At 52.3% G+C, this 19,429-nt stretch overlaps 6 protein-coding genes across 6 annotated transcripts; 3 read left to right on the top strand and 3 right to left on the bottom strand.

Annotated features, from left to right (window-relative positions):
- Positions 1-336: 336 nt before the first annotated feature.
- B0T26DRAFT_674299 (uncharacterized protein) lies at positions 337-1,205 on the top strand (the record flags this gene model as incomplete). Its single annotated transcript, XM_060439695.1, has 3 exons — positions 337-766; positions 866-939; positions 978-1,205. 3 exons carry the CDS (start codon positions 337-339, stop codon positions 1,203-1,205), a joined length of 732 nt encoding a protein of 243 aa, XP_060298539.1.
- A 441-nt stretch (positions 1,206-1,646) lies between these two features.
- Positions 1,647-2,517, bottom strand: B0T26DRAFT_674298 (uncharacterized protein; the record flags this gene model as incomplete). Its single annotated transcript, XM_060439694.1, has 3 exons — positions 1,647-1,999; positions 2,058-2,066; positions 2,478-2,517. The coding sequence occupies 3 exons, from the start codon at positions 2,515-2,517 to the stop codon at positions 1,647-1,649; spliced, it is 402 nt and encodes a 133-aa protein (XP_060298538.1).
- Positions 2,518-3,798: 1,281 nt separating this feature from the next.
- Positions 3,799-5,832, bottom strand: B0T26DRAFT_801346 (Alpha/Beta hydrolase protein; the record flags this gene model as incomplete). The annotated part of the gene is made up of 3 exons (XM_060447022.1): positions 5,570-5,832; positions 4,612-5,424; positions 3,799-4,508 (listed from the first exon to the last, which is right to left on the bottom strand). Exons 1-3 carry the CDS (start codon positions 5,697-5,699, stop codon positions 3,799-3,801), a joined length of 1,653 nt encoding a protein of 550 aa, XP_060298537.1. The 5' UTR covers positions 5,700-5,832.
- Positions 5,833-7,892: 2,060 nt separating this feature from the next.
- On the bottom strand, positions 7,893-9,803 carry B0T26DRAFT_674296 (ankyrin repeat-containing domain protein; the record flags this gene model as incomplete). Its single annotated transcript, XM_060439693.1, has 4 exons — positions 7,893-7,953; positions 8,130-8,685; positions 8,719-9,706; positions 9,789-9,803. The coding sequence occupies 4 exons, from the start codon at positions 9,801-9,803 to the stop codon at positions 7,893-7,895; spliced, it is 1,620 nt and encodes a 539-aa protein (XP_060298536.1).
- Positions 9,804-10,358: 555 nt separating this feature from the next.
- On the top strand, positions 10,359-11,216 carry B0T26DRAFT_641226 (uncharacterized protein; the record flags this gene model as incomplete). The annotated part of the gene is made up of 3 exons (XM_060437311.1): positions 10,359-10,526; positions 10,608-10,664; positions 10,746-11,216. The coding sequence occupies 3 exons, from the start codon at positions 10,359-10,361 to the stop codon at positions 11,214-11,216; spliced, it is 696 nt and encodes a 231-aa protein (XP_060298535.1).
- Positions 11,217-17,606: 6,390 nt separating this feature from the next.
- On the top strand, positions 17,607-18,957 carry B0T26DRAFT_739810 (uncharacterized protein; the record flags this gene model as incomplete). Its single annotated transcript, XM_060443763.1, has 5 exons — positions 17,607-17,792; positions 17,846-18,097; positions 18,197-18,588; positions 18,645-18,841; positions 18,914-18,957. The coding sequence occupies 5 exons, from the start codon at positions 17,607-17,609 to the stop codon at positions 18,955-18,957; spliced, it is 1,071 nt and encodes a 356-aa protein (XP_060298534.1).
- Positions 18,958-19,429: the final 472 nt, after the last annotated feature.

Genomic DNA, 19,429 nt, shown 5'->3' with positions numbered 1-19,429 from the left:
GGCTCGGAAGCGGAGGAGGACGGCGGGTCCATACCAGGTGCCAGGCACGCCTGCGGGAATCAGCGTGGGCGGGGCCACAGGCCCGTCACATGAGCTAAGTCGTCCTCTTTATCTTGCTGTCTTCCTCATTTCTAGACATGTGCTCCTCAGTCTTTAGAGCACCGGACAGCGTTGGGGTTTGGACCAATGATTAATAAAAGATCGCATTACCCTTCAGGCCGTTTCCTCCCATATTTACCTCGTCGTCAACTCGACAACTCGGCTCTTATCCTGGCCCTTTCAGGCACAAGCCATCTTTGTAAGAGGCCAAGTAACCACGTTTGATATTTCTCTATCATGCCTGCTTCAACCTCCAGTCAGCCAAAATTCTTGTCCCTCGGGATGGAATGGGAGTTCCATTTGAAGCACACGGAAGCCAAACCTAGAGCTAGAAAGGCAGTTTCGGCGCCAATTGTTGGCCTAGTCATCTCCTTGGTCGATTCTGACATCGAAATTCACAAGCTGGTTGCCGGGTACATCCGAGCCGCTGGACTAACACCCTACATTTCTCACCCAGACGTCAACAAAAACGAGACAGTCACAAATGCCTACGAGAAAGGAAAGAGTTGGGCTGTCAAGACAGATCCCACGCTCGAATTTGACCCCCCAAAGGACGCCAACTATGAGCTGGCATGCTTCGAGGTCACGTCGCCGATCTTCATGCCCGAGAGCGACGGCGTCCATCGCCACAAGAATACCATCGTCCGGTTGCTGGGCGCCTGCCGCAGTACGAAATCTCGGCCGCCAACTTTCGGTGCGCATTCCAGGCCCACGTAGGCAGAGAAGATCGCCACAGTCATCCTGCTCGCTGAGGACCGCTTGCTAGATTTGTACGACAAGGAGAAGCGGCACGGACACTGCAGACGCTACGCCTACAACCTCGACAGCACGGGTCTGATGGTGAGACATGGCGCTCACCCGCTGCTGGCACCGCCGAGGAAGTCTGCCTCCTGCAGGGCGATCAAAAGCCGTTCGATGTGGAGTATCGCATGGGCTACAGCTTCGACTCGCTGTGGCGCGCCAAGGGGACGGAGAAACTCAAGCACACGATTAAGTTCCGCAAGCACGAGGGCACACTCGACCCAGACGTGTCCAACGCGTTCGCCATGATCTGGTGCACGCTGGTCGGACAAGCCTTTGCCCCGTTTCTTAAGGCCATTCTATAGGCCAGGGATTCCCGGCCTACTACTTGGATATCTTCTAATCGAGTCCAGGTTTCCTCGTTGGGCGGTGCGAAATAGACATGTAGAGAAGATTGAATCTAACGAATTGTCACTGAATGATGATACTGTGTGAGTGTGGCAGAAACCACCCCTGTTGTTGACAGGGACCCTGCGAGGACCCTATAGGGTCCGGTAAACCACCCGTGCCGAGCTCGCTCCGCTCGCTCTGCGCCGTATGAATAGGCTTCCGCTGCTCCCTCTTCTATATAGAAAACAACGCTCTTTCAACTTCTCTACAACTCCCTAACGGAGCCTTGTTTTCCTGTCACAATGAGTGGTTTGTGCTGTGGGTCTAGGTACTCATGCTATTGCCACCTATATTGTTCCCCCTTTCATAAACTTGTTACTCGATAACTGCTAAATGCAAAAGACAGACAAGAACACCTAACAGTCGATTCTATATGAAGAAATCTTGTTGTTGAGCTGCGAGGGCAAGGCCGAGTTGAAGGACGCCGTGTACTGGCCCAGCCACGTGCTGCATCCACCGTCGTCGTAGAAGAAGATAGTGCATCTCTGGCCGGCCGGCACCGACCACGACACGTACGAGGCCTTGTTGTTGTAGCTAGTGCCGACCATATTCCAGCACGAAAAGTCGCTAGACCCACCAGAGCCGTGGATCTGCACCGTGCCGTCGGGATTGTCATACATCTTCAGCGTCCAGGCACGCGTCGAGCTGGCCATCATGGCCACAGCAATGTAGGCGGGGGCGAATAGCTTCATGGCGATTGAGATGCGAACTGGTAGGTCAAGTGAGTTGAGCGATGTCTGTAGCAGCTTTTGTGCTCACAAACTTACCAAAGGAAGCTAGTTAATGTTGTGCAAGGCCGGAGAGTGTAGTTGGGGTATAAAGACGTTTTGGTGCTGGTGGTGGGGATGATTGGAGGGGCGTTTTTGCCGGGTTGGTGGTGAAGACGGTAGCTGGGCGGCGGCTGGTACTGTGCTTTAATTCCACGCAATGAAAGAAAATATGTAAGCTAAATACTTCAATAAGCGGCGGGCTGCAAGTAAGCCGAGGCCTAAAGTCGCCCCGGCTTACCTAGAATATCCACGCGACATCTTCGCTCCAGCTCCAAGCCAGGTTGTGAGGTTGCAATGCGTGTTCCCTCCCATCCCAATTAGGTCTGCGCCGCGCCACTAATACGAACTAGCCTACTAGCTCCTCGGATCCAGGTTCAAATATTCACGTGAACTACTCAGCTAAAGAAGGGGGCTTACTCGAGTGCTGGCGATTCGCTGATTTGACTGGCACTGACATCAATGCGCATGTCACCTGCCTATTCGAGCTAATTACGGGAGAGGGAAGGACGTCGGGATGGCTAAGAATCCCCTTTTACTTCAGACTGAAGAGGGCAAAGACACGCAAGATACAAGATACGTGTACTTGTCATCCCCGTGGTCTAGTTGATGGGACGAAAGAGTCTAGATTAGAATACAATAAGACGAGAACAAGGAGCTGAGACCAGGTCCTCCGCTCATCTTTGCCGATTCGCCGGTTTTAATAATACTGGAAATCCACCTGGGCGCGTAATCGCACTTTGCGCTGGATTATTATGTCTAAGGTTGCTGTAAAATACAGGCGAGAAAAAAAAGGCCAAGGATATACAGTGATACGGAACATGGTTATATAACGGCTATACGCATCGTCACGTACAAATATTATACCACGAGACATCTGCCCTGGCTTCAGAACAACGCCCTCCTTCACCTGGCCACCTTAAGTAAGCTTATTTCATAGGGCTTAGAGCTCCGAAGCCGAAACGGGCCCGTATTCCTAAAAGTAAGCCCTATATAAGGCCTTACGTTCGATGGCTTCCAGATGTACTCCCAAGTCATTAATCCGTCGCTTTAGAGTCAGAGTTTTTTTTTTTTTCAAAAAAAAAAATGTCTAGAGCTTAATGGTACTCCATTTATCCCTTGTGGGAATAACAAGCCTGTAATCGCATTCTTGTCAAATCATTCAGGCACATGCACTGGCAACTTTGGCGTAACCGAGGCATGACCCGGGCACGGATCACTTGCAACAGCGCACGGACTAGATTGTGGCCCGTGCGGTGGCAAGCACTTTGTTGTGGCGAACACGTGACACCCCAGGGGCCCCGCAAAACGCAGTTCCTGTCAACCGCTGCGCGCGATCCTTTTACATAGAGTAGAGCAGTCAAAATACAACCACGAATGCCCTCACAACCCCTTACACAATCGTTACTATAGTAGCACCTGTGAATGACCTTGTGTGCTAGGCCCAGGCCTAAGCCCGGGGCACTAGTTGGCCCCTGCAGATCCAGCCTATCCCCCGCACATAGATTTTGCCCGCACTGGCGGATAGCTTGGAACAATGCAAGCAATCCACTAACAACATGCACTACAGTCACATCCTCACATACCTTGTCATTCCAACATCCCTATACACTTGAAATAATTGCTGGTTGATAAGCTATAGCTTGTAGATATACTACTCGTTTAAACAACCACGCAAAAATAACAGAACTCTCCTGATAAGAACAGTCGAGGCGTTGACATTCGATCGTATTCTTGGACCTTATAGATCCTTCCAATCCTGGGGCGGTTTTTTCACAGAGCCGCTGCCCTCAATCATCTTGGCGATCTGAGTCCAGAAGTCGCAAATGGAAGCTGTGTTCTGGTCGTCCGTCACCAAGCTAAACTCGATTTCGTGGACCTGCATCACGTTGCCTATCTCGTCTCCTGGTGTTGCTACCGGCCAGTAGGTGGTGTCGCTGGGTCCCTGGTTCGGGTTGGCGTGCAGCCCAAACGAGGCCAGGTAGCTCTGATACCACGGCATGATTTCGGTGTCCAAGAAGCCCGCGTATAAAAACGCCTCGGTTTTGCTCATATTGTTAGCCCGCAGCATGTCATAGGCGTCGTCAAAGCCGTTCATGAAGGTGGGGATTAGGTCGCTGGCGTGCACGGCGTACTCGTCAAAGGGGAATGCGTAGCGCATCATGTACGCAACCGAGGGGTACGCCTCAAAGAGCTGACGCGTGTTACAAGTGAACGTCGAGTCTCGGATCAGGTCGGCGATACAGGCGCGGAAGTTGCCGCTGTAGGTGGTCTTGCAGTTGTACTGGGCCCGCATGGCGGCTCGGACGGGGCCGAGGCTGGGCTCGGGGAAGAAATCGTTGAGGAAGGCGTCAAAGGTTGACTGCGAAACTACCCACTGCGGCGTGAAGGACGCCGTCTCGTTAGTCACGTGCGAGATGAGCGCTCCATCGATTGAGGGCCAATAATTATCTGCGTGATCACTGGCGTCAGTTCATTCCATCTCAATGTTTTACACGAGGGGGAAAAAAAAGAAAGGGGTGGGGGAGGTGGGGGCTGGGGTAGGCGCGCTTACGGTTTGCGAACGCAATGGCTGGAATAGTCTGGACCCATTTCCCGTCTACTGCAGGGCCCACAGGAAAGAGTCCCGTCTGGTGCACGGCATCGAACAGTTTTTGGTTGGCAGAGACAAGAAGGTTGACGCTCTGTCCCCGCAGGCAGGAGATGTTGTATCCAAACCCGCAGTTGGCGAGCGCAGAGAAGTTCCGGTAAATCGTGTCGAGTGTCCCGTTGACACTATTATCCCAAGACCACTCGAATGCAGGACTCTGCACCAGGAATGACCCGAACTGCGGGTCTCGGGTTCCGTTCTCCCGAATGAGGTGATGCAGGATGGATCCAGCGCCGGCTGACTCGCCCCAGGCGCTGACCTGATTGGGGTTACCCGCCGCTTGGATGATGTACCTTTGCACCCAGTCTAAGAGCAGAGATTGGTCGTACAGACCGGCGTTGGGCTGCGCGTTGCTCTCCATGTAGGAGCCAGCGAGCCAGCCAAAGGCACCGAGCCTATAGTTGCCAGCGACGAAAATAGCATTATACTCAGACGCCGCGAGCATGGACTGGCCCGTGTAGAGCGGGAGGCCGCCGCCGAGTTCCTTGGAGCCAAAGGCATACGCGCCCCCGTAGAACCATACTATGACGGGAAGCTCCTGGATGGGGTTACCATTCTGGTCAAAGGCCGATGCAGGCGCGTAGACGTCGAGGAAGAGGCAGTCCTCACTCGAAGAGGGGGCACCGTCATTGGGATTCTGTACACCGGGTGTACCGCCAGGAGGGTTCTGAAGCTTGGATGTGTTGACTTGGTAGCAGCTTGGCCCGTAAGAGGGGTCTTGGAACGACGAGTTAAGAGTTGTCGGATACGTGGGCTGGCTGAAGCGAACGGGCTGAGCACCGAATCGCACGTTGCTGAACTTGTAGATCTAGCTGCACTGTCAGTGCTGCCTCTCGTGAAGTGGGTAGTGGTTTCGAAAGACTTGCATTTGCATCATTCTCGTAGATCTGAGCTTGCCACTTGCCCCAAGGCAGAGTCACGATGGGCAGTGTCTGGGCAATGACGCCTTTCAAGAAGGGCAGAAGGAGAAGGGTAAGCTTTGGGATGGACATTGTGGGCAGTAAGGATGTGAAAGACTGGTGATCTAGGTAAAGGTTGATTGGATCGCGGGTTGGTTGGCTTGATGCCTCGTTCTGAAGATGGCGGTAGAGAGAGACGGAGACAGATTTATAGCCAGTGGACGTGGGAGAAACTAGAACCGAGTCTTCGATGATGATAAGATACTTGGTGGCTTGCACGCCCCTAGCTGAACCTCATGCTTGGCAACTGAATTGAGACATTAGATACTCATAGAAGACCTCTATTGCGATCTGACTTTCAAAACCCCGACGGAGCCCCCCGACGGAGCCTCTGCCACTGCAGAAACCGACATTGATACAGCCTTGTACAGAGCAGAGTCTCGGCTGTGTTGTGCAGTAAGCCCGTGTGAATTGAGCTGATGCATGTAGACTAGGATGCACATGATCAGCAACCGTAGTGGCGAAGAGAGAGATCGACTGTCGGGTAAGCAGAGTGTTGCATCCAAGTAAGCAGAGTATTGCATCAAAATAAGCAGAGTGTTGCATTCAAGTAAGCAACCCTTAGGTGGCGCAACACCAATTCCTAATAAGATAAAAAATGAAAGGGCCGAGACGCATTCAGCTGTCACAAGTGCAGCTGAACCTTCGTCTTTGGTTAGGATGGGGTGCATTGGTGGCATGCTGTGGGAGACATGAGCCCTCGGCCAACGGTCTTTCTCACGCCAGTCAAAACCCTCAAGCCTGAGAAAATTTATATTGGAAGGTCTTCGTCCTTAACGTCTTCACAATATGCCATATGCGCAGCCCTCGCTAATAGCCTCCCTCAAGCAACAAAGACTAGGAAATCCACGGACGCGGGCACAAGTCCAGAATTTGGCCAAAGATCACGACAAAATTGTATCCCACCCTTCTCCGCCGTATGATTTTTTTGATGCCGTATTTCATGCTTATAGGAAGCTCATCTCTGCTCCCCCACACCTCTGGGACTACCGTAAGGAAGCTTGATGAATTAGCTGCATAACCCTGCCACAGCTCATGACTATAGCACTGAGACTGCTGCCATCTTGGTGGTGGACGCCAACGAGAAGGCTGGTGGCCGAACTGGTTTGCTAAACATACATGGCTGTTACTTTGCTTTCTTTGGTTGCCTCACATGGTGCTATACTGTCTTATTTGCCGCCAAACCCTATGCGTGCCATTGATTCCCACCGAGTGCTTCCAGACGTTGGGATTACCTTATCTCACCTGGGTAGTCAAAGGTGGTCTATTAATATGCAGTCTGCTCACAAGAGCGGGCCTGGCAACTTAGTTGGGAATCAAACAGGATGAGGCGCAGACAGATGGGGCCGCATCTTAAAACGGCCTTCTCTATAAACGACATAGCGCCATGCAACCTGCTCACATTCCGGCCCCACGGGCAGACATGGAGCATCGTTGTTCTTCACGAGTCTCGGTCCACAGACCACTTGATTGGTAACGTCAATACTATGATGCCACTCACTCCGACCCCTTTAATTGGTCTTCTCTTGGGCTAATAGTCCAAGATAAGAAACAGCAATTTGGTATGCACCATGCTTACAACAGCTGATGCTCGGAATAATTCATACATATGTAATTAGGAAGTGTCGCCTGGAATTGACCCACACCTCGTCTTTCACATGCCCAGATCAACCCCACGCCAAATGCCTGTTTTATCTTCCTCCGTTTCGCCTGGAATGCCCTCTAATCTCGGCATTTCTTTATCAACAACGCCACAATCTAACGCTAAGGGATCGAGAGCCGGACCCCTGTTCTTTCTTTCTAGCTCAACTGAGTCAGCGGTGTTGGGTCTCGTAAACCGTCGTCAATTCATCAAGAGCCATCGCCCCCTTCAGCTACCGCACAAAGGAGCAAAATACAAGCCTCACTCCCTGGTTTCAGTTGCCATTAGGCCCCGCCAGTGTCTGGCCTCGAACAAGCTGGTCTCTCCATCTCGCCCACAAGACATCCGACTTGACAATAAATATAAACAAATTGAACAAAAGAAAAACATCAGAAACTCGTAAGCCTCCTCCCCTCCCCCTTCCCTTACACAGTCTGGCTTAGAATATACCAGTAAACAATAAACTAGCTCAGAAATGCGTACAATTTTCACCAACTCATGGGACATCACGTGTTTCTCTCTCTTTTCAGGTCGGGTAGTTATCAACTCCCCCAAGGGCAGGTACTAAGGGAAGTGGTCACTCTTCAAGGATACCCGGCCATCGTGGCCACAGTGGCGGGCATCGCTGTGAGGCCCTGCCAGTGTCTTCACGTGAACTTTTAAAATCTAGAGTCATCCCTAATTAGCGTCAAATGAGGGTTCGCATGATACGCTTCAACTCTTGACGTAGCCGGTCCGATAGAAGCGATGTGTCCGCGCCATTCTGCGCTAGGAATATGGCAATTTCAGCCGTTGTGTCTCTTTCTCCGTAAAACACACACCTCTGGAGCATGAGAACAAGGGGTGTAATGGGTGACGCATCGTCCCCTGCCGCGTTGTGATAGAGACCAGGAGTCGTTCTTGCGGCATTAACGTTTGCACCACGCTGAATGAGCAGCTTTGCTGACTCAAACCTGTCCTCTGCGTTCGCTTCCACTACCACATGGAGCGCCGTGTTCCCTGTGGAATCGGCGTACGCAGCATTTGCGCCATGCCCTAGCAGCAACCGGATGAGAGGCAGGCCGCTGATGTTCACCGAGGCCACGCTCATCAAAGCGCTTTCATGCTGGCCGCCGATGATGTTAGGGTCGGCCCCAGCGTCGAGGAGCGCCCCTATCATTTCTTCCGTTATCCACCAGGTTGCCCTCTGTAGTGCTGTACCCTTCGACGAGACTATGTTGATCCCAGAGGATGCGCCGGCCTCGAGAAGCAACTTTACGGCCTCGAAGTTGGTGTTGTTGCGGACGAGCTCGATCAACGGGGTTGCGCCATCATGATCGCGATGGTTGATATCGCGGGTTTTCGGAATGAGCAGGCGAACAATCTCGGTTGCGCCGCCTATATACACCGGGAGTTGTAGAGGGATCCTACCTTTGCTATCTTCGAGGTTGGGGTCAGCACCGGAGGAAAGGAGAAAGCGGACAGCGGCGGCAGATCCGTTATTAACTGCTGCTGCGAGTAGGGTCTCGCCATTGTTATTGCAATCACGAATGTTAACATTGGTGCCGGCATCCAGCAGTAAAGACATCAATGTGAGGCAGGTTTCAACTTTATGCGCTGGCATAGATCTGGACGGCAAGGCTGCAAATATTGGATGCCTGACTCTGTCGTAGACCCTGCCTGGGCAGTTGGGCGAACTTGACGGGATACAGTTGACGTCTGCCCCGCGATCTAGCAACATCCTGGTGATTGCAACGTTGCGATTCTCTACGGCGATGTAGAGCGGAGTTTCGCTTTTGACGGGAATGTTGATGTCGACACCAAGGTTGAGCAGTTCTTCAACAATCTCGACCTGGCCATTGGAGATGCTGAACTGCAGAGCGGACTCGACTGCTTGCCCGATGGCGCCGCCAATACCGGTTGAGAGAAAGCCGGGAAATAGACCGTGTCGTAGAAGGGTTAACATATATCGCTGCTGTGGGCCATCGATTTTTTGTACAGCCTCCAGCACACTCGGGCCGTCTGCTTTGACGAGGAACATTGGGTACACCACTTGTCGTTCTGCAATGGCACGGGCGACGATGCCTTTGGCGAGATTTTTGGCCCAGGGAATGATAACCGCTTGCAAGACAATGCCGACCCAGGTTGGGGTATTCCGTGCAGCAAGAGAATCCGCCATCAACAGCTCGTAGGCTTCAATCGTAGGCTGATAAGCCGCGATATCTTGTGCGGCGCCCTCGGAATCGTCGAAGGACATGTCGGCACCGTGTTCCAGGAGGCAGGTCATTATGCCATGGTGGGACTTCATGATCGCCTGGCAGAGTGGAGAGTGTGGCCCGGAGCGATAGTTCGGGGAGGCACCGTTCACAAGAGCTTCACGAACGCCATCAAGATCGCCATATTGAATGCCGTCTTCGAGCTGGGTTTGGAGGAAGAAAGTTTTCTTTTAAGCCTTGTAAGCCTCGTGGAGTAAATTGGGTCCTTTTGTGATGAAAACATACCATGTACGGGTCCATTTTCAGCAGGCGACCTGTTTGCGCGAGGAATTGTTTGCTGCTCTGCGTGGGGACCCGACGACGGGTACTTTGCGCAGGCAGACAACGGTTCGGATTTTCTTTCTGCCGAACGAGCGCGCCCCTCTATGCTGCTGGGAGCTGAGCCTTCCCATCATCGCACCTCAGCTTTCCGAACACACACAAATTTCATCACATTGATCGGCGCTAAACTCAGAGGTGTCTCGGCTGTCCTCCGCCAATATCTCTATCATCCACGGAAAATGTGCGACCGTCGCCCGCAATTGAAGGAGGAGCACGCACCCGAAAGCTGGAGACAATGGCGCGTTGGCGGGAATCGCCCCGACGGCTGCGATGGGCAAGCACCAAAGCCGCCAGTAGAGTAAGTCTACGTCGTGAGATCCGCCCTCAAATAAAGCAATGAGTTGTGTCGCACAATCTAGGAGTGAAAGATGTCTAACAAAATACAGTCTAGTCGCAATACAGGGTCTCGCGGCAAACTACGACTGGACGTGGACGAAGAAGCCCGAGAAGCCCGAGGATGGGCCGCGCGGCGTCATGTGGCTGAGAGATCTCCTTCCGCACGATGTACCCGAAGCGAGGGTTTTGACCTTTGAGTATGACTCAAAATGGCTCAAGGATCCGTCTCTAGTCAGCCTCCGAGACTGCGCAGACAGGCTGATTGAGAGCGTCCTTTGGGACCGAACTCACCTGGGAGAGACGAAAGTCTGCCGCCACATGGTTAGTGTTTCACTGGCAACACCCCCTTTATTCTTAGCGTATATTTACACACACGCTGATTTACAGGCACGTCGCCCCCTGATTCTTCTCGGCCACAGTTTCGGCGGTCTAGTGGTAAAAATGGTAAGCACTTTGCCCCATGACCCAGCTCTATTCCAAAATCCAAGAGCTGGCTGGCTGGCTGACGTTCATCATGCACTGCAGGCTTTGGTTAGAGCTGCGGCGGTCCAACGGAATGACTCCAGATACGACAACTATCAGTCCTTTCTTCGGTCGGTTGCTGGGGTCCTTTTTCTGGGCACCCCGCATGCCGGTTCAAATTTTGCCATCCTTGCAAACTCCTGGGGCCGATTCCTGTCCAAGGTCAGATATGATGTCAGTCTGGATCTGATCAAGCTTCTCCGACCTCTCGCTGTCGAGGGAGGTGCCGCTCTCGATGATCTGGAAGAAGACTTTCAATCAATTCGGAGGGAAGATTATCTGAGTGAACTGATTACTTATTACTTTTGGGAAGGGAAGAAAGTTAAGATCTACGTAAGTATCGTTTTTGGGCATCCGCATCAATGGCAATGTTTACTAACCGATCTCGTATTATGGCTGGGGCGACAGGGCTTTAGAACAGTGGTAGGCGTGAACCCCCCTCCCCAAATCCATTGCTCATCGTGCTTGAACTGACGGTAATGAACAGCCCGTCGTGACCAAGAAGTCAGCCTGCTACGGTGCCCCTCCTGGGAGTTGCGTCGACATGGATACAGATCACAAGGGACTCAATAAATTTGGAAGCCCTCGAGACGATAATTATTTCAAAGTTTTCAGTCGTCTCAGGTCAATATGTCTTCAAGCACACTCTATTGTGGAGAGGCGACTGTCTAGTAAGTCAGCTCCCACGGCCGTGAGCAGAATCACTGTTCGTTGACGCGGTAAATGAAGGACTTCAATATGATGCCAACAATCCCGCACCTGAACTTCAAGCAATCAGAGAATGGCTGTCCCCACCTGACAATGCTGAAATTCTCAGTCGACTGCAGAATGCCCGACTTGATGGGACCTGCACGTGGTCCCTTCAGAATGAGGCGCTACGACTCTGGCTGCACCCTGACGAGGACGAGGCGGCTACAGCTGCCCAGAGGCGCTCCGTATGGATAAGTGGCAAACCTGGGAGCGGAAAATCCGTCGTGGCAGCATATCTGCACTCTCGAGCTGAAGAGGTATACCGTCAACGCACCGGGCGTGACGTCCAATGCTCCGGAACCTCGGACACTCCTAGTTGCGACAAACAAAAAGGGGAGCACAAATTTGCAGCCCTCTACTCCCCCTTGCAGCAGAATCAGTCAATTTTGGCGGCGTTGAGAGGTCTTATCGACGATCTTTTACGTTGCGGATCTTCCGACTCCGATTTACAATCGACCGTGTTCGAGAGCATGAGCAAACACCCCCGGTTGACGCTCAAGGGCGGAATCGAGCTGCTCACCTCCCTGCTTCGCAAGTTTCACATCGCCTACGTTACTGTGGACAACGTCGATGAATGCCTGGAGACCAAAGACGTGGCTCATGTGCTGCGGGCTATCCTCAAAGTTCCAGGGGCGCGATTGTTATTTGCTGCCCGGAAAGACATATATTTCCTAGCCGAGATTAAGGAACTTCTAGGTGCGGAACTTGCTCTAGTGGACATCACCAATCACAATCACCGCGACATTGCCAAATTCATCCAGCATAGTGTATCTCTCATGGCCGCCGACCGCTCCAGTCTGTTTTCGCCACAACTGATGACACAGGTTCAAGACGAAACCAATAAGAAAGCCGACGGAATGTTCTACTGGGCTCAGCTCATCCTGCGCGATCTCGGACGGGCCGGGATCACAAGAGGGGATATTCTTCAAATTCTGGAACAGTTTCCAAGCGACCTCAATAAGACGTACTCCCGAACTCTCACAGCAATGGGTCGATTGCCTCTGGTTCAGCAGTTTCGAGTAGGGATAGCTCTCAGATGGCTTGTTGCCACCAGTCAACCATTGCCCCTCTCAGCCATGAGCATGGTTATCAAAATTTGGGAACGTAGAGCACAAGTCGCGAGTAGAATCACGGAATTCGATGAGAGTCCAGACTGGGATGGCGAAGAACTCCTCGCCTTCCTCTCCCCGCTGGTTGAGGTCAGCCAGTCCTCTGGCCCGAAATCCATCCGGATATTTCATCATTCTTTCCGCGAATGGATCACCCAGCGAGCCCAGTTTCTCCAAGCTTCTAATCAGATACATGATCATTGTCTCACGTTTTCGCTCCAGGGTGCACACTTTTACGTGGCGGTAGTCTGTCTACAACTGTTGTCGTCCGACAAATATTTGCTGGATTATCTGCGCGAGGTTCATTCTCCCAGCAGCTCCGCTTCGCCCTTGGTCACCTACGCCGCCGAAAACTGGAGCTATCATGCCCGCATGAGTGGGGGATCTGATGGACAGAAGATTCAGCCCGAGAACGTGGACGCCCTTAGCGGCTTGCTTATTCTTCTGCAAGCACACATTCGCGAAATGGTTGGGCTTTCAGCAACCGCAATTGCGGCACTCTGCTCCGTTCTAAGTCAAATTCGACCTGAGTCTTTGCAGCATCTGCTTGAGGCGATTGCAGTACGAGATTTGCAAAGCGCACTGCTGGATGCCGCAGAGAGCATAAGTGAGCTGCGAAGCAGCGTGACAGCCCTGGAAGAGCCCCTCAAGACCTTCTGCCGCAACGCTGATCATGCAGCCCCCAGATTTCATGACGTCAAAGACAAGGGGTACAGTGATGATAGATATGATACCCTGGACTGGAGCCTCATGTCGCCAACAACTCTAGATATTGCAAGGAGATTTCAAGATTACCCCGATCTATCCGATGGATTCCGCGAACACTTTCATATCCTCAGCAAGGCGTTTCGGCATCTCCGCGAGGTCTCTGTTCTGTTGGCGGTAGAGCCTGTTCGAAGCTACATCTACGACATTACCGGAGACCATGGTGTCAGCCCTCTCCCTATACTGGCTTACACCACCGCCGCTATGGATGTTTTGTTTATCATGGCAGCTCCCCAACACCCCACTACCGCTGACTTGTGCGATTTCCGGCTGCAGTTTCAAGCGATGCCAAGTCACCCATTGTACGGGCCGGTCACTGCAGCAAGATACGAGCTCCAGAAAAAGAGATCCATTGCTCTCGGAGAAGAGTTCTACCTCAATCACATTGCGGACACCTTCCAACTGAGGAGATGGGAGTGGAGACTCTTACACCTGACAACTATCATCTTGGATATAAGGATCGATGGGTCAGCCGCCGCCCAGGATACGATACTTGACCACTGGTTGATTAATCAGGTCAAGTCCAGGAGGCTCAGACCGAGAGGTGAAGCCTTGCACGAAACCATGAAATTTCTCAAACTGAAGAAGTCCGATTGGCGAACAGCAAGAGTGGGTGACGTTTTCATGGCTGCGGCCAGCGCTCTCTACGTTTACTTCATGAGGCTTTTGACAATCTTGAGCCCTCCCCTTCAAACTGTTGCGATAAGCTGCGTGGTGATGGTACGGGCCAGGAGCCGATTAGCAATTCCAATCCTCCGACAACTGATTAGGAACCCAACTTCGCTACCGACGTGGATAGCGGTGGGCCTGTACGCCATCCGACTACAATGGTTCTCTGGAATGCTCTCTTTACCGAGACGAACGCCGGTGGCAGACCTGATAAGCGCTTTTCGAGATCCATTCAACTATACAGCCGCTTCCAAGGAGTGGGTTTGGGTCAACACGCTACACGCGGTACTTCTTGTGTTGGCCGAGGTTGCGCTGGGCCTTAGTGCATTCCTCGATGCCGTTCAAATCGTGCACCCCGGTATTGCACCTTACATACCTAGGGCAGTTCTTGGAAGCCTCTGGACTCGTGTCAGCAGCCTAAGCAAGAGATACACCACCGCCACATTAGTGGTGGCCCCGGCTCTTGTCGGCTTCCTACGTCTCGTATTCCTGGAGAGAGCGGTCTGCTTTACGGCGTATCTGGCGTATGACATCACCAAGGCGTCAGCTATGCTGGTAAACTCGTCCACTTCCGTTTGGGAAGGGCTGATTTACCTCGCCTCCGCATTTCTACCACTCGTCATCATGGGAGAGTACGGAGTAACTGGTCTCGCGATCTTTGTATTCCAGACCTACATAGTCACTTTGGTCTGGCGGTCTTTTACTCTCCCGTTTGCAATACGACTGGCCTTGTACCATGCTCTCATGACGATTTTCGCGCCTTTGATGCCGGTTTTACAATCTGGGTACACGCTTGTTCAAAGAAGCTCAGAAATCTTCGCCATCTTCCGGCTGGGGACGCGAAGCCTCAACCCTACAGCTGCGGTCGCAGTCGTTGCAGTTGCGATGTTCCTGCTGCTTACAATATTCTTTTACATCATGATGGATCCGCTGCACTTGAGGCGCGCAAGGGAACGCACAGCGCGGGCTGAACGAATAGCGAGGCGCGTTTCTGGCGTCGAGGATCCCTTGGCTTACCTGCAGTGGAAAAGGAGTCGAACTCCAAATATGGGGCATGTACCTTTGTCTTCTCTGTATGGGAGACGGAGAAGATAGACGGGTGTCTTGGCCAGACATGGATGTGGAAGCGAGGGGAAATCGACTAGTACAGGCTTCGAATCAGTGAAGCAGCTGCTCCCGCTATCCTCGACTACATCCACACCTGTGGTCTCATCGGTTCTATATCGTCCTGGCCCTCTCTTCTCCCAGCCTTCACCACCTTCCAACCCAGTGGCTATCTCGAATCATACCTACGAGCCCGCCTCACGCTTGGAATCCGACGTCGGCTTTCTCGCCCACACGAGAGCCTTCTTTCTAATAGGCATAAATCTTCGTCGAAAACGGGCGCTGGACGCTCTGCAGGATGATACCCACCTAGCGGACGGGGATGGAAGACTCGGGGTTCGCGGATGTCGAGATAAAAGGGTGAATACGCCAATGGGGTCTTAGCCGAGGGACGAGAGGGAGAAAGAGATCGTGGCGTAGATGCAGTTGGTGTTGAGCGGGATGCGGAGGGGCCCGTGTTGTTCATGGCGACGACACTTGAGTGGACTCGAGAGGACGTGGGTGTGTTTTTGGGTGTTTTTGAAGGGAGGTTAGGTAGGGGAGGGCGAGAACTTATCTGTCTGGCTCGGCGTCGCACTCGAGCTCAGAGAATTGTGTTAGAATGGCGAAACTATCGAACCGATAGTTTTGCCAGCCACGCCAGGGAGGTAGCGCCGTCTAGATCACATAGGTGCTAGCTGTATTGGGAGCCAAGTTGCAAACCTTCACGTCCGTCGTCCACCAGTCCCAGAGCGCCTCATATTCCATCATCATGCACTTGGATGTAATTCGCGCCTTCCTTGCGCCGGCCTCACTCCATGAAAACTTCCATTGGCTCAAGTTACCTTAGCTTGACGTGACTGTCTGGCCAGCGACGCATCTGCACTGCATTGCTGATCCGCTTCACACACACCGTGACAGCAATGGTTGGAGGGGCTGCGATGACCTTCAACGCGACCTTGGAGAACGGCACGAGTATAAATTTGACTGTCGTTCCCGCTCATGGACGAGATGATTGCGCAACACAGCACTCGGACCCCACAATTCAGAGATTCAGGGGTTCAGGGGTTGTCGACACCACACCATCACCCTCATCATCGAGAAAGCCTTCAAGCACCCATGCAGCCCACAGTCCCTGGTCGTTCCCACCATAATTGGCCCTTCAAAAGGCCCCAAAACCTTCACCAACCCCTCGCTCGCCCCCACCCTGGCGAATACCCCTCGGAAGCGCCGTCCTACTCGACGGAGCACTCTCAAACTCTTGCATCCACCCGGCATCTTACTCGCATCAACAAGATTCACAACATCCTTTCGAAAGAATAAACGTTGTATCCCCATGCCCAATCTCGTCATCATAAACAGCAAACGAACCGGTGGTCCTCCACCCGCCCCGCCATTATATCCTAGCGCGAGGAGTCGGCGGACCCTGATTAGTTACTCATAGTTCTATATAGGAGCTGGAGGAACGCTCTCTCAGGAGAACGGTTCCTCAGCTATCAATGCATATAGTTTACTCGTCATCGCTTTGACTTGTTGAGAGGGAGCCTCTCGCAATCTGTGCACTACCCTACATCTCGGAACCACTGAGTGGTTCACACCCTTCAGCTCACCCACCGAACCCTCACAGTCCTAAACCGGGTCTAGCTCCGTGGGAACTTCGGTTCTCAGATTGTAACACATTCTAGGCCCGGCTTATTACTATTTAATACGCCGGTAATCCTTAGGTAGGTCTAAAATAGCTACTCCCACCAGCGCTCCACGTAATGAAGCTATTTACACTTTTCGTGCATCAAACAGCTTCTTCGTTATGCTGCAAAACAAGCTTGTTATTCAAGCAAGATACGAGTGGCTGAAAGCATAAGTAGCTTCGCATAAGGCTGCTTTCGAAGAGCTCATGGAGATTCCACAGATGTAGCTCAGAAGACTTGAACCATGAAAGCTCCACTGGAATTCTTAGGCCTAGCTTCAGTCAGACTGCGCTTTCCTTCGCTCCCTCGAATACTATAGTTCAACGTTCAATGCTATGCCGTATTACTAAATACCACCTGCAGCGGTTTGCATTCGTCTGGTATTCAATTTCGTCTACGTTTTAGTATTGACGTGAGTGGCTCGGGGATGCAGTCGTCCGGATTCGTCTCATCTAATTAACACCAAAGTGGTGTGCATGGGTTACTTACCTCGACGCGCATTCGGCAGTCCTTTCCGAGGGGCCCCTCCTTATGCCAAGTGCCAGGACGCAGACCAGATAGATAAAGCATCTAATCAGGCTCTAAGTAAATCTCGTCTCCTATTGGGTATTGGGCTCGCGTAGATTAAGCCGGGAAGTTTCTCGGCAGTTTTGCCGAGATGGAACGAGATATGGAATCTCTCTTGCGTCTAGTATTTTAAATACACGCGGGGCATGGAACGCCAATGTCCATCGATCTTGGAACCGTTCTGGTGTCATGCAGTACCAAGCTTGCGAAGAACTTGCACCGTGTCTCTCGAAATGCTTCTCAAGCCCTTGGCCGTTGTCGTGGCATTCCTTGCCCAGCATGGCGCGACGCAGGGCGACATGCTTCGGTTTGGATGCTCACAGCTCGTTATTGAGCGCGTTGACCCAATCGTGAACCCGGGCATGAACCCGTCAGCGCACGCTCATCAGATTGTGGGAGGGAGCTCGTTCAATGTCACAGTAAGGAACTCACTGAACTCATGCGTCTTAGCTCTTGAATTAACGAGAGATAGATGGACCCGGCCAGCTTCGATCCCTCCAAAGCATCGACCTGCACATCATGTCTTTACGCCGAAGATATGAGCAATTACTGGACGGCGAGCATGTATTTCAAGTCGCCCGAAAATGGGAGCTACAGACTGGTTCCGCAATTTGCCAACTGGCGGCGCCCGAATGGAAAAGAACTGCTACCGCAGGACGGAGGTCTTACAGTCTACTACATGCAGCCTTTCAGCGGCAAGCCCAAAACCACTTCATTCCGTCCAGTGAGTCTCGTCCCGCCCTTTTATCTCGCATGATAGACCTGCAGTAAATTGTCTGTCTCCATGTCTTCGTTGATGCTAACACACCTCATCTTCCGTAAGGGATTTCGGATGTTGGCAGGAAATCCCAATCTTCGAAGCAAGACTGGCACGTTCCCGGGCATCTGTCACCGGTGCATCGGGAACGGAGAAGGGGGCGCGCCGTGCGACTCCAAGGACACGTCAGAGTTCCCGGCCAAGGTTTGTCCCGGGGGTATCAGGGCGACCGTCATCTTTCCGACTTGCTGGGACGGCAAGAATCTTGACAGTCCTGACCATCAAAGCCACATGGCTTACTCTGGTCGTTCGGCCTTGGCGGGTGATAGCTGTCCTGCTAGCCACCCTGTGCGTGTACCCCAGGTCATGTACGAGATCATGTGGGATACCAAGCCCTTCAACGACCCGAAGTACTTTCAGGGGGGGAAGCAGCCGTTTGTGTACAGCTTTGGTGACGGGTAAGTGTGAGCTCCTCCCGTTCAGTAAGGCTCCTCGCTCCTAACTGGAAACCAAGAACTGGCCACGGACAACATGGAGACTACTTGTTTGGCTGGAAAGACGACTCTCTCCAGCGCGCCATGGACAATCTCGGCAAGAACGGATGCTCTACCGACACCTGCAGCAGCCAGTTGACAATTCAAGCCGCCAAAGATATTATTGGATGCACAAAATCGCCGCACTCAGATGAGGATGTTGGAAGAAAAGGGAACTGTAAGTTCCCTCAGTCCTTGTTAAAGCTTAATGTGAGTCTCGGCCCGGGTGCTAACGAGCGCAACTACACAGGGCTCGCTACAATCCCCGGAAACCCACAGGTTACTTACAAGTGATGACTTCTAAGCGGATCGTGCTGTAGGCTAGCCGTGGAATTGCTCGGTGGAAAGATAGCTAAGTCGGCATCGTGGGAGCTAGGGCCAACCTTCTGTTAAAGTGAGACAGCAAAGATACATTGGCCTTTGAATTGCTATGTCTGGCCCGTGATCTAGATTGACTGTGCATTGAATTGTCTGCTCAAAATAGGTCTTAAGATACAGGAAAAAGGCCTCCTTTTGTAGCCAACGAGACCGTCAAACGCCTGCGCGGAAGATGCCGTTGAGAATGAACTAACGTCGGATCGAAGGCCTTCCGAAACGCAAAGGATCAAAAGGGTTATACCACTAACGGTGGAAAGTTGGCCCGGCTACTACCTAGACACGTGATGCAGGACACTTGAGGGCGACACTATAAAAGGAACGTTTACCGTAAAAGTCTAGGCTCCCTTACCAGCCTTAATAACGCTCAAAAGCTACTACGAACTACGGA

The sequence above is a fragment of the Lasiosphaeria miniovina genome (assembly GCF_030549165.1).
Source record: "Lasiosphaeria miniovina strain SMH2392-1A chromosome Unknown B0T26scaffold_3, whole genome shotgun sequence".
In the NCBI taxonomy this organism is placed as follows: Eukaryota; Fungi; Ascomycota; class Sordariomycetes; order Sordariales; family Lasiosphaeriaceae; genus Lasiosphaeria; species Lasiosphaeria miniovina.
This window is presented reverse-complemented; position numbering and strand designations above follow the sequence as displayed.